A 13,878-nucleotide genomic window follows, 5' to 3' on the forward strand; every position below is an offset into this window, starting at 1 on the left:
ATACAAATTTGAATTAGGCGGGCTTACGCCGGCCGATTTACGCTACGCCGCGGCAACTTACAGAGCAAGTGCTTTGAGAATACAGCACTTGCCCGTCTAAGTTGCGGCGGCATAATGTAAATTGGATACGTTACGCCGCTGCAGAGATACGCCGCTGGACGTGAATCTGGGTATGTGTATATGTGTGTGTGTGTATGTGTATATATATATATATATATATATATATATATATAATAGATTTATTTTTATTTTTACCAAAAATATGTAGAAGAATACGTATCGGCCTAAACTGAGGAAAACATTTTTTTTTCAATTTTTTTTTTTTTGGGGGGGGGGGGGGGGATATTCATTATAGCAAAAAGTAAAAAAATTATTGCATTTTTTTTCAAAATTGTCGTTCTATTTTTGTTTATAGTGCAAAAAAAAAAATGCAAAGGTGATCAAATACCACCAAAAGAAAGCTCTATTTAAAAAATGACGTACATTTTGTTTGGGAGCCACGTCACACGACCGCGCAATTGTCAGTTAAAGCGACGCAGGGCCGAATCGCTAAAAGTGGCCTGGTCTTTGGTCCAGGGGCTGAAGTGAGGCTGATTTTTCATTATTATGAAAAAAATCTCTTATAGCTCAACTCGTTGAGTCTCCATGAGTCTGCTCTTTTAACTGGAAGCTAGAGACACGCCAGTTAGGTTTCTTCCTAGGTTTTATTTTTTCTAGTGTAACTAAAATGGGAGAGTGATCTGAAAAACCCCTGGTCAAGTATTGTATGTTTGACACCCACTGAAGAATTGATTGCATGCCTTTTTTTTTTATTATTATGTTAAATGTACATTTTGGGCCTGAAGATTAGTTAAAACCCCCAAATATATATTTTAATATAATAATGGTAGTTGAAAATGTTTATATCGCGTGATATTAGCGTAACTGTTTCTCAAATATTTTCAAGAAAATACACTAAAATAATTGTGGTGCACATAAATCCAATATAATACCCATTTATTGTAACATACTGTATAAAGGATGAGGTTGCATCAAGTAAATAGATTCCCAAAGGGTCAAGACTTAAAATCATGTTGTTGTTTTTTCAGTGGGAATGCATTTCCGGCACCTCTAGCGCTGAATGTACTGTATATAATGGCAAGGGGTGTGCTGGAGAGTCTATTGATGTTGGCTGTTGCGTCATCTAGTGTTGCTGAGGGGTCATTTACTCCTGGGAGGGATGTATGTTTGAGGGACGGGTCAACTGTTTATGGCTCCTTGAGGTTCCTATAAAAAGGTGGAGATGCTGTACATGATATGAAAGGTCCATCTCCATTCCTCAATATAACGTCATGTTCCCAACAAATGAGGAGGAGATACTGTACACCATATGAAAGGTCCATCTCCATTCCTCAATATAATGTCATGTTCCCAACAAATGAGGAGGAGATACTGTACACCATATGAAAGGTCCATCTTCATTCCTCAATATAACGTCATGTTCCCAACAAATGAGGAGGAGATACTGAGATTGCAGGCTTGGCTGGCTTAAATCAGGTTTGGTCTCCACCCAGAGACTGGCCACATTAATCACCTTGCAGGTGGACAGACCGACATGGAGAAGGCCATATGAAAGGTCCATCTCCATTCCTCAATTTAATGTCATGTTCCCAACAAATGATGAGGAGATACTGCACACCATGTGAAAGGTCCATGTCCATTTATCCTTTATCTGTTTTTGTATTAATATTTTTGTGTTAACCCCCTTTCAGATGAGAAATTCAATCGGAAGGTAGTCCGGTTATACCTGGCCACCCATAGAGCAGACGGGCTGAAACTGAACAGACACAGATGTGTGATCCGCCCGATCTGCTCCGATCAGAAGGAGATCTGTCAGCGGATTCCCTGCTGATCGGAACGGAATCCACCTCATCTGAAAGGGGCCTTACAGTTGCACCCAATTCCATGCCAGAGTTCTGTGAAACTGTTGGCTGTTTAATTACTGACACCTTCAACATTTATTTAAAAATTGCTTTCCAACAGATGGACGCCGTGTCAGGAATTCCTCGGAGAGACGTCCTAAATCATCTGCAGATTGGAACTCAAAAGATGACGGAATAAGACCGACTTCACCAGAAGTAAATCCCAATGCCCAGAATATCCCCAGACCTTACCATTCATCTACATCAATGGATGTCTCTAATCTTGAGGGATCTTCTGATCAATCACAAACTATTTCTTCAGACGTCCAGCTTAGTTCTCACAGTGCAGAAACATCTACAGATCCATCTAATCCCGGGGAGTCCTCTTTGACCCAGGAAATGGTTCAGGCAAGTGAGAAGCCGCTCTCATGTTTCGGGTGTGGGGCATCTTTCAAAACAGGATCTGAACTTAATGTACATCTTAGGTCTCACACCAGCGTGTCCTTTTCATGTTCAGAGTGCGGGAAATCTTTCACTGAGAAAAGAGATCTTCTTACACACCAGAATACTCACACAAGTGAGACTCATTCATGTTCCGTGTGTGGGAAATGTTTCCCTGAGAAACGAGAACTTCTTATACACCAGAAAACTCACAAAAGTGGGAACTCTTATCCATGTTCAGAGTGCGGGAAATGTTTCCCTGAGGAAAAAAGACTTCTATCCCACCAGAGAACGCACACGGGTGATCGTCCTTATCCATGCACAGAGTGCGGGAAATCCTTCACTATGAAAAGTGTACTTCAAACACATCTAAGAACTCACACGGGCGAACGTCCATTTTCGTGTTCAGAGTGTGGGAAATCTTTTGTTCAGCAAGGAAGCCTTATTAGACACCAAAGAAGGCACAAAAACGAGTTGCCTTTCTCTTGTTCAGAGTGCGGGAAATCTTTCCTTGAGAAAGCACAGCTGATTGGACATCAGAGAAGTCACACGGGCGAGCGCCCTTTTTCTTGTCAAGACTGCGGGAAGAGTTTCACTCAGAAAGCCAGCCTTCGTGCACACAAGAGAACTCACACGGGGGAGCGCCCTTTTGCGTGTTCAGAGTGCGGGAAATGTTTCACCGAGAAAGGCGCACTTCATGTACACCAACGGAGACACACAGGCGAACGTCCTTTTTCATGTTCAGAGTGCGGGAGATATTTTCTGGAGAAAGGAACCCTTCTTAAACATCAGAAGACTCACAATCAGGAGGGCCCTTTTATATGTTCTGAGTGCGGGAAAAGTTTCACCTATAACGGAAATCTAATTAGACATCAGAGTACACACATCTGAGGACATGTTGACACATATATGGCTGCGATTAGCAGTTTGAACTGTTTAGTTCATAGGATAACTGTCCATGGGCATAGATTCCACCATCTACTTCTCTACAGCCTCAGATGAATGAATGCAAAGTGCTCAGAGACTTCCCGTAAACGCTGTGTATTTTTTTGCTTTCATTCCACATGTACAACAATGTGGTGTTTTTTTGCTTTAATAAACATTTCTTCTGTTTTAAAAAAAAAAAAAAACATTTATAACATTTGTACTTCAATTATATAAGATTTCAGTGAAGGTTTGTCTTGTATATTAATCACTTCTGATTTTCTAAAATAAACCAGAAAGTTCTAGACTTTACAATGTTCTGTTTTGAGTAACTTTTTTCTAAAAATGACCTAATGCCGCGTACACGCGATCGTTTTTCAGCATGTCCAAAAAAACAAAATTTTTCCAACTTTATCATTAAAAACGATGTTGCCCACACACCATCGTTTTTAAAAAATGATGAACAAAGCGCGATGACGAACAACACTTATAAACGGAACTCTTAGGACCCTTTCACACGGAGCGGATCAGTAATGATCCACTCCGTGTGTCCGCAAAGCTCAGCGGGGATCCTCCGTAAAATCCCTGCTGAGCTGGCAGCTGACAGGGCGGTCCTCGCACATTGTGCAGGGACCGCCCTGTGTTTCCTCCGCTCTCCCCTATGGGGGATCGGATGAACACGGACCGTATGTCCGTGTTCATCCGATCCGGCAGACGGAAGAAAAATAGTATTTCTTCCGTCTGCAAATGCAGATCTTTGCGGAGGCGGACAAATTACGGGTGTCAGCGGATGTTCATCCGCTGACACCCGTAATCACATAGGGACCCATGTATGTCCCGTTTTCATCCGCAAACGGACAGATGAAAATGCGGACATACGGTCCGTACGTGTGAAAGGGCTGTTAGGCCTTGTACACACGATCAGTCAAAACTGATGAAAACGGACTGAAGGTCCGTTTCATCGGTTAACCGATGAAGCTGACTGATGGTCTGATGTGCCTACACACCATCAGTTCAAAAACCGATTAAGTCCAACGCGGTGACGTAAAACACGACGTCGTGCAGAGAAAAATGAAGTTCAATGCTTCCAAGCATGCGTCGACTTGATTCTGAGCATGCGTGGGTTTGGCACCGATGCTTTTGCGTACTAACCATCGGTTTTGACCTATCAGTCAGGTGTCCATCGGTTCAATTTTAAAGCAAGTTCTCTTTTTTTGGACCGAAGGACAACTGACCGATGGGCCCACACACGGTCGGTTTGGACAGATGAAACTGAACTTCAGTCCAAACCGATGAAAACGGACTGATCGTGTGTACAAGGCCTAAAGGGGAAGTTCTATTCGCCTTTGGGCTGCTTTTAGCTGATTCCTTGTTAGTAAAAGACGATTCACGCTTTTTTGTCTGTTACAGCGTGATGCATGTGCTTACTCCATTATGAACGGTAGTTTTACCTGAACGAGCGCTCCCGTCTCATAACTTGCTTCTGGGCATGCGCAGGTTTAAAACGTTGTTTTTGCCCACACACGATCATTTTTTACAACCCGAAAAACGTCATTTTAAAAAACGACGTGAAAAAATGCAGCATGTTCGAATTTTTTTTTTGTCGTTTTTCAGAAGCCAAAAAACTATGTCAAACCCACACACGATAATTTTAAATTACGTTTTTAAAAACGTTTTTTTTTTTAATGCCGAAAAACGATCGTGTGTACGCGGAATTAATGTGTTCAGTTTATTGAAAGTCATCATTTTAGTATTTTACAATGTGTGTTAATGGGATGAAAAGTCCAGAAGGTGCAGTTCCACATGTCAGCTGATATTCTACGGATACACGGAGTTGCTACGAATGCCACATAGAAAATTATCATTGGTGTCCAGGGTAAGAATGTTTCTTACATTGGTGTCAGTGGGAAGTATATCCCTTACGTTGGGTCTCTGACTTTCTTTCGCAGCAGCAGTACGTTTTTCTCTTCTTTGTTCTTGGAAACTGCAGAAACAGCACAAGGTGTTCAGTTCATCACTTGTTCTCCTGCTTGGTCCGCTGCTGTACTACAGGTGAAACTCTAAAAATTTGAATATCGTGCAAAAGTTCATTTATTTCACTAATGCAACTTAAAAGGTGAAACTAATATATAAGATAGACTCATTACATGCAAAGCAAGATAGTTCAAGCCGTGATTTGTCAAAAATGTGATGATTTTGGCCTGCAGCTCATGAAAACCCCAAATCCACAATCTCAGAAAATTAGAATATAACATGCAATCAAAAAAACAAGGACTGTACATAGAACAATATCGGACCTCTGAAAAGTAGAAGCATGCATATGTACTTAGTACTTGGTTTGGGCCCCTTTTGCAGCAATTACTGCCTCAACGTGGCGTGGCATGGAAGCGATCAGCCTGTGGCACTGCTGAGGTGTTATGGAAGACCAGGATGCTTCAATAGCGGCCTTCAGCTCTTCTGCATTGTTGGGTCTCATGTCTCTCATCTTTCTCTTGGCAATGCCCCATAGATTCTCTATTGCAGTGGTCATCAACCCTGCCCTACAGGGCCCACTAACAGGCCGGGTTTTATGTATTACCATGGGGAGATGCAGTCTAGAATACTGCAATCACTGAGCAGCAAATGATATCACCTGTGATGTATTTCAGTTATCTTGCAAACCTGGCCTGTTAGTGGGCCCTGTAGGACAAGGTTGATGACCACTGCATGGGGTTCAGGTCAGGCGAGTTTGCTGGCCAATCAAGCACAGTAATTCCACGGTCATTGAACCAGGTTTTGGTGCTTTTGGCAGTGTGAGCAGGTGCCAAGTCCTGCTTGAAAATTAAGTCGGCATCCCCATAGAGCTTGTCTACAGAAGGAAGCATGAAGTGCTCCATAATCTCCTGGTAGACGGCTGTGGTGACCCCGGACTTAATGAAGCACAGTGGACCAACACCAGCAGATGACATGGCTCCCCAAATCATCACTGACTGTGGAAACTTCACACTGGACTTTAAGAGTCTTGCAGTGTGTGCCTCTCCATTCTTCCTCCATACTCTGCGTCCTTGGTTTCCTCCATTCTTCCTCCATACTCTGGGTCCTTGGTTTCCAAATGAGATGCAAAATTTGCTCTCATCAGAAAAGAGGACTTTGGACCCCTGAGCACCAGAGCAGGTCTGTTTTTAAAATGAATCTGATTGGTTCTGAGGAGTTTTAGACACACAGTAATGACAGCTTAGACCACCGTGAAAATCTCCCAGTATGATGGTTATAAGGAAACAGGCAACCAGGATGTGTGGAGATCACAGCAGAATTACAGCTACTTCAAAGCAAAAACGAACAATGAGGACATGAAACCAGTACTGCAGTAAGGTAAAGGAAGCTATTTAGCTAAAAAGAAAAAATCCTTTAGTGACCCTTTAACTACGCCTCCATCATCAGAGGCTGATGGTTCACATGAGTTTTCCGCGGCTCTTGTTTTCCTCCAGCAATTCAGTAATAGCAGCGTGGATCGGAGGGGAGAATGGAAAAGCGGACTTCATAGACTGACATATACAGCTCTGACATGAAGAGTGAGTGGATTGTTTTTAAACATATATTTTATTAAAAACTTCCGCACCAGCCTGTCGCCTCTCTCTCTCCCTTATGTTTTGACTGATCTGTATTTGCACCCCCCTCCTCTGTAATTGCCCTATTTCTGTAATTGCCCCCCATACCCACCGCTCTGATCCCCCTGCTGTCCTGGCCCCCTGTGTGCTGGGGCCCCATGGTTAGAGTTGCCACCTCATCCCTTTAAAACAGAACACATATGAATTACACAGGTTCTGAGGCTAATTTAATGCAAATAAGGCACCAAGTGAGTTTAATTACCTCCTTAATCAGCCACAGAACCTGTGTCATTAATATGTGTTCTGTTTTAAAGGGATGAGTTGGCAACCCTACCCATGGTACCCCCTGTCGGCTGCCATGGGGGTATTGAAGGGAGGAGGATTTGTGCTGCTAAAGTGTTTAGGTTTGGCTTGAAGAAAAGGTGGCAACCCTTCCATGGGGTCTGAGAAAGTTTTGTGATTTCTCGAAGTAATCTCTTCTCTGACATCAGAGCGAGTAGTGTTTACCTGAGGTAACATCGACCACCCCCCCCCCCCTCCCCAAAAAGAAATCTGAGCAGGCTGTGGGATTTCCTTAGGTAAGTGCAGCGATGGGAGAATACGAGGTCGAGAGTGTTGCCGTTGGAGTGAGTGGTGGTTTGTGTCCATTGTGTTAGGTTAAAAGAGGAGGTTAGGTTGAGTAGTTTAGAAGTGGTAGCAGTATTAACATTGACTGGAATGTTAAAGTCACCTAGGATGATGGCAGGCGCTTCAGATGAGAGAAAATAGGGTAGCCATTTAGAGAAGTCATCCAGGAAGCGTGACACTGGTCCAGGAGGCTGATAAATGACTGCAACCCTCAGACAAGCTGGAGAGAAAAGACAAATGCAGTTCCTTTACGAAAGAACAGGGGGAAAGAGAGGAAGGTGAGGGAAGTACCGGAAAGGTGCATTGTGGGGAGAGGAGAAGTCCGACACCACCTCCTTTGTGTCCAGTAGATCTGGTGGAGTCCAGAGGAGGCCACTGTGGGACAGGGCAGCTGGAGAGGTAGTGTCGAATTCCTGGAACCAGGTTTTGGTTATAGCATCAAGGGAGAAGGTGGCATAAGAGAGAAGAAATTAAATCGAGTAGAACATAGGATGCAGTTTTTAAATCACTACTAGGTGGCGATCTAACTTATTGTGAGTGACTCGCACAGACAGAAAGTGTTGTAAGGCATAGACAGGAAGTGATGTAGACGTGTAAACAGGAAGTTCCGGGTGAAAGGTGAGTTGTGAAGAAGTAGAGAGAAGACATTGCTGGAACTGGCAACAGAGGAGGTAATGGGATATTATGTTATATTTACATTCAGTAACCCCCTGTCATGGCTGTCCTCTTCCTCCATATTCACTAAAGTGGGGTACAGACTATAGGAAATTCAGACGAATGATCATCCGATTTTCTTTGTTTCATAGCAAGTCAGAATCAAGGAAGGAAATAGTGTATGTAAATTATCGTACAACAAAGGCTTTTTTTTTGTTGTTTATTGTTTCTGATCATGCACTGTCTCTTTCTTTTCAGATTTTTCTCATACGAAAACGGTACACATTAAAATAAAAATAGTTTGTTCTGTTGCGAATTTTGGAGTTTGTCCGTTTGGAAAGTCGTAATCGGCTGTCGAAAGTTGTGTACACACTACCAGAAAATCGTTCCTTGGACGAAAATGTTTTTCTTGTAGTGTGTACGAGCCTTAACAAGTAAGAGGCAATCTCTTTAAAGAAGATCTATCATTGTCGTTTTTTACAGTTCTGTTCCCAATTGGAGCCATGTTTCTAAATGCTTTCTAACCATAGTTATGATGTTTGACCTGCCCCCTTTCCATCTGCTGTGACCGATCTGACAACAGCATTGAAGGAGATGGCTGATTCATAGGTGTATCTTGTCTTGGCTGTGAACACTTTCCTGAAACAAGCAATGGCAAATAGAATGCAGAGCCTAACATGCCCCCTCCCGCTGCATTCCTCTTTCAGGTGCTTGTTTCATGAAAGTGCTCACAGCTGAACACGGTGTCCTCATGTATCATTGTGTGTGTCAGGTTCCTATAAGGTGTCAGGATGTCACTGTCTATTTCTCCATAGAAGAGTATTTCGAAGGACATAAGGTTTTCTACAAGGACGTCATGATGGAGAATCAGCCGTCCTTCACATCACCGGGTAAGAGGAGACTTTATTGTAAAGGAGAGAGCAGTACGGAGGCTCCACCTAGATCCCCCATCATCTGATAATAACATAGAAACAATGTATTCAGTCAGTGTGTGTGTTTCCTACAGATGGATCCAGTAATGGGAACCCACCAGAGAGATGTCCCCACCCTCTGTATTCCCAGAATTCCACACAGGAAGATCACACCATCTCATGTAACATTAAAGAAGAGATAAAAAAGGAGGTTGATGTGATGGAGGAGTTTACAAAAGAATATAGAGATCCCTCCAAGGAGGTCAAATGGGAGCCATTCGGTGGCACCCACCCACCAGAGAGATGTCCTCATCCTCTGTATTCCTGGGATTCCAAAAAGAATAACCAAACCATTTGTGACCATGATCAGGTAAATGAAAAGGATCTACTTGCTCCTTGTTCCTCCTCTTCCCCCTGTGCTTCATGTAGAGAGCAGATACTTGTTCTTTATTCTACCCGTTGCCCTCTGAATATGTCTCTAGGCCAGGAACAGGGCTGTTCTGCAGTATGGTAAAGGTTTGGGGGAGTATTTTGCATGTCGATCTAATGTCTTTATTTTCACCTAAGTGGAGGGTTCTTTAAAATATATTGATAGAAAATAGTCTTTGTGACGGTATCGGTATGATATCCCCGTCAACGTTCCCTTCTTCCCATAACGAAAATCACCCCAATATTCCACGAGGAGGGATATCCCTGGAATCGCCCAGAAAGCCACACATGAGACCAGCTTACTGCTTGAACAACACAGACTTTAATGTTATAACACACAGCTTATATGTCATTTCCAAAACTGTTACAATGACAAATCTCCGCCCCCCTCACACTGGGGCTTCCATACAGATTATAGGTAGACACGACGGGGCCGATGCTGAAACACATTTTCTTTAGACAATGACATCAATGACGCTGAGCACTAGCTGTACTGAATACATCAACCAGACCGCTCGACCCCGCATATAGAGAGATAATTACCACAATGAAGCAATCAGAATAATTAACACAAGCCACTTAAACCCAGCTCTCCTTCACACAACACAATAGATCAATTAACCTTTAGAAATAGTGAGGGGACATTAGCACATCAATAACCTGGCTAGCAGGGAGCAGTAAACTGAGACATATAGGCAAATGTATCACAATGGCCCCCCTTTTGCTCCCTGCTCCGGCAAACCCGGTTGGACCTTCCCTGGTCCAGTAGGGTTGACGGGTTCAGAGCTATTAGTCAGAGGTTAACTCCGTTTGGCATGACTGACCTCCCTTGGCAACTGCTTCAGACTCAGGTATGTCACCGGGTCGTCAGATCACACGCCGGTCAGTCCCCAAGTCTTTGTGCGATCTGCAAAGTCACCAGAAGTCAGTGTGAAGACAGCGAATGGGTCTGTGCGCCGCCGTCTAGGTGTCCCGCTATGGGAGGGGGCAGGTTATGGCTCTGAAGTGACAATCCCAGGAGATTCATAAAAAGAAAAAGTTATATTTGTTGTAGCACTGGTGCTCAGAGTCCGGGGGGGGGGGGAGAGAGGGGACTCAGAGCCCCATAAGGTCAGCCACCCCCTGCTCCCTCCGCAGCCGCCGGTTCTCCTCTTGGAGCTTCTCCAGCTCCATCTCCAGTTCATGGAGCCTGGGGGGGTCAGCCTGCTGTGACCTCAGGTGGTTGTTCTCCTCCTCCATGCGGCTTATGCACTCCTCCAGCTCTATGTACTCACGGATCAGCTCCTGCTTGCTCATGACCTGCAGGCTCTCCACGTGGTCCTTCATCATCAGGAACTGGGTGGTGGTGTAAGGGGCCACCGGTGGGCCCTTGGCGAACATCTCGGCACGCATCTGGGACGCCCGCTGCGACTCCCTCTCCTCCAGTCGCTTCTTCTCCTCCCAGGTCAGCTTGTTATACGGATTCCAGGACCTCTTCTTCTTGAAGGGTGGCCGGCGGTGCCTCTTTCTGCCCAGCTCCCTCCAGGGCCCCTCCGGCTCAGGGCTGTCGCCCATGACCAGCTGACAATGGTGTTCCCTGTTGTCCGTAATAACAGATTGTACCATGAGGGCTTCGTAAGGGGTGCCCAATGGTTCTTCCTGACCCAGCTCCTTTGGATCCCAAGCCGAGTCTACACAATGGGCTGCTGCTGGTGGGCGGTACCCAGGTTGAGACCAATTTGACCTGGTGTTGTCATTCATGGGGCAATTCTGCTTGAAGTGACCCAGCTGTTTGCACCGGAAGCAGCGTTGTTCGTTGCCCTCCTGGCGATGATAGCGAGGGCTAGATGTCACCGGTCTGTTAGGAGGTTGGTATCTAGCGGTTGGTGGGTGTGAGGGCACCGTTTGTGGTGGAGGTTGTTCCTGTGGTGTGACCTGGTTCATCTTGCGAGTATCTGCATATTCATCCGCCAACTTCGCGGCCTCTGGTAGAGTCATGGGCCTGCGATCTCTCACCCAATCCTTGACGTCCGTCTGGATGTGATTGTAAAATTGCTCCAGGAGCATTAGTTGCAAAATGTCCTCTGCGGTGGTGGCCTGGCTGCTGTTAGCCCAGTTAGAGGCCGACCGGGACAATTGGCATGCCCATTCCGCATAAGAGTCTTTCGTGGTTTTGCGTGAGTCCCTGAACTTCTGTCGGTGGGACTCTGGGGTTACTGCATAACGAGCCAGGAGCACTTCTTTAACCCGGGCGTAGCTATGGATATCCTGATCTGGCACGGTCCGGAAAGCATCAGAAGCTTTGCCTGACAGTTTGCCTGACAATATTGAAACCCAGTCTCCTCTAGCTATTCGGTGCAGGTTACATTGTCGCTCAAAATCCGCCAGGAAGTTATCAATCTCACAGTCCTTTTCATCAAAAGCTTTAAAAGCGCTAAACGGAATCTTCCTTGCGTCTGCTGTGCTGTACTCACTGTTCGTAGAAGGTGCGGCTGCTTGTTGGACTGCTGCCAGTTTTAACTGTAGCTCTGCGTCCCTTATTTGTTTATCCTTCTGTAGCTCTGCGTTTACTAACATGTCCATCACTTTCAGTACCACATCTGGCGTTGGGTTCGGGCCGAACCACGCTAGCTTCTCTCTCATTAGCTTGTTGGCTGGCGATTCCTCCTCCTGAATCACTGGTGTCTCCATCTCTTGTACTGCTGGCGTTGCTGCAATCCCGTCCTCCTGGTCTAGCTCCATTGATTCTGCTATGATGACCCGCTTGGTTTTGTTGCTAGCAATCCTTCCACGAACTTCCAGTAGTTCTTCCAGTGTCTGCTTGGAATCCGGGTGTGAAGGGGAATAGAAGGGAAAAATCCCACTGCTACCAACCAATTGTGACGGTATCGGTATGATATCCCCGTCAACGTTCCCTTCTTCCCATAACGAAAATCACCCCAATATTCCACGAGGAGGGATATCCCTGGAATCGCCCAGAAAGCCACACATGAGACCAGCTTACTGCTTGAACAACACAGACTTTAATGTTATAACACACAGCTTATATGTCATTTCCAAAACTGTTACAATGACAAATCTCCGCCCCCCTCACACTGGGGCTTCCATACAGATTATAGGTAGACACGACGGGGCCGATGCTGAAACACATTTTCTTTAGACAATGACATCAATGACGCTGAGCACTAGCTGTACTGAATACATCAACCAGACCGCTCGACCCCGCATATAGAGAGATAATTACCACAATGAAGCAATCAGAATAATTAACACAAGCCACTTAAACCCAGCTCTCCTTCACACAACACAATAGATCAATTAACCTTTAGAAATAGTGAGGGGACATTAGCACATCAATAACCTGGCTAGCAGGGAGCAGTAAACTGAGACATATAGGCAAATGTATCACAGTCTTCTACTGTCAGCAAGAAGCATATAGTTCTTTTGGTGGCTATGAAAGAAGGATTGAGTGTGTGTGTGTGTATATATATATATATATATATATATATATATATATATATATATATATATATATATATATATATATATATATATATATTTATATTATTGTGACTGGGCTGTGTGGTGTCATGGTGTAATAAGGGTTTGGTGGCACCCAAGGTTCTCACCAATGCAGGTTGAGGTGCTCCAGGATGTGTGTCTTAGGCCTCGTACACACGACGGGACATGTCCGATGAAAACGGTCCGCGGACCGTTTTCATCGGACATGTCCGCTGCCGGATTTTGGTCTGATGGCTGTACACACCATCAGACCAAAATTCCCGCGGACAGCGAACGGGGTGACCTTGCCGCGACGATGACGCGCGCGACCCTGGAAGGTCAATGCTTCCACGCATGCGTCGAATCACTTTGACGCATGCGAGGGCTTTCGACTGAGCGGACATGTCCGGTGAGTCGTACAGACGACTGAACATGTCCGACGGACAGGCTTCCAGCGGACATGTTTCTTAGCATGATAAGAAACATTTGGAAACCTGTCCGATCCGCCGGAAAATTGTCTGGTCGGCCATACACACGACCGAACATGTCCGCGGACCAGTTTCAGCAGTCGTGTGTACGAGGCCTTACTAGGAGAAAACTGAGCTTCCAGATTTCTCTCTAGGACTGGCAAATCCTGTTGGGTCATGGAGGCTTTGAAGAGTATTGGGTGAGATGAAGCCTCCAACCCTGGGTCCATTGTTGATGGTGACTAAAACTTGCTGATTGTGCAGTTGTGCACAGGCCTTATGATATGGAAGCTGTCTGAGGGTCAGGGCTCCACCCTCCCAAGGAGACCATTGTGTTGCCAGGGAACAGAAGGTGCAAGAAGATATTAGGTATGTGTGTCTGTCTGCACTGTCCAGTAAGGATGAGCTCTGGCGTGTTCGCATAGTACACGTGCAGAGCCCGCCAGGAAGTGTGAAC

At 45.2% G+C, this 13,878-nt stretch overlaps 1 protein-coding gene and 1 long non-coding RNA gene across 2 annotated transcripts in view; both read left to right on the plus strand.

The window, feature by feature from the left end:
• LOC120910512 (paternally-expressed gene 3 protein-like) overlaps window positions 1-3,578 on the plus strand; it is a 47,585-nt gene extending 44,007 nt beyond the window's left edge. Inside the window, exon 20 of the mRNA XM_040322270.1 lies at window positions 2,023-3,578. Coding sequence (XP_040178204.1) covers window positions 2,023-3,233 — 1,211 coding nt within the window. The 3' untranslated portion in view covers window positions 3,234-3,578. The remainder of the gene's footprint in view (window positions 1-2,022) is intronic.
• A 4,531-nt stretch (window positions 3,579-8,109) lies between these two features.
• On the plus strand, window positions 8,110-9,174 carry LOC120909498. The gene is made up of 3 exons (XR_005741278.1): window positions 8,110-8,151; window positions 8,950-9,024; window positions 9,141-9,174. It is a non-coding gene; the product is annotated as an uncharacterized LOC120909498 (long non-coding RNA).
• Window positions 9,175-13,878: the final 4,704 nt, after the last annotated feature.

The sequence above is a fragment of the Rana temporaria genome, chromosome 8 (genome assembly GCF_905171775.1).
Source record: "Rana temporaria chromosome 8, aRanTem1.1, whole genome shotgun sequence".
NCBI classification, from domain to species: Eukaryota; Metazoa; Chordata; class Amphibia; order Anura; family Ranidae; genus Rana; species Rana temporaria.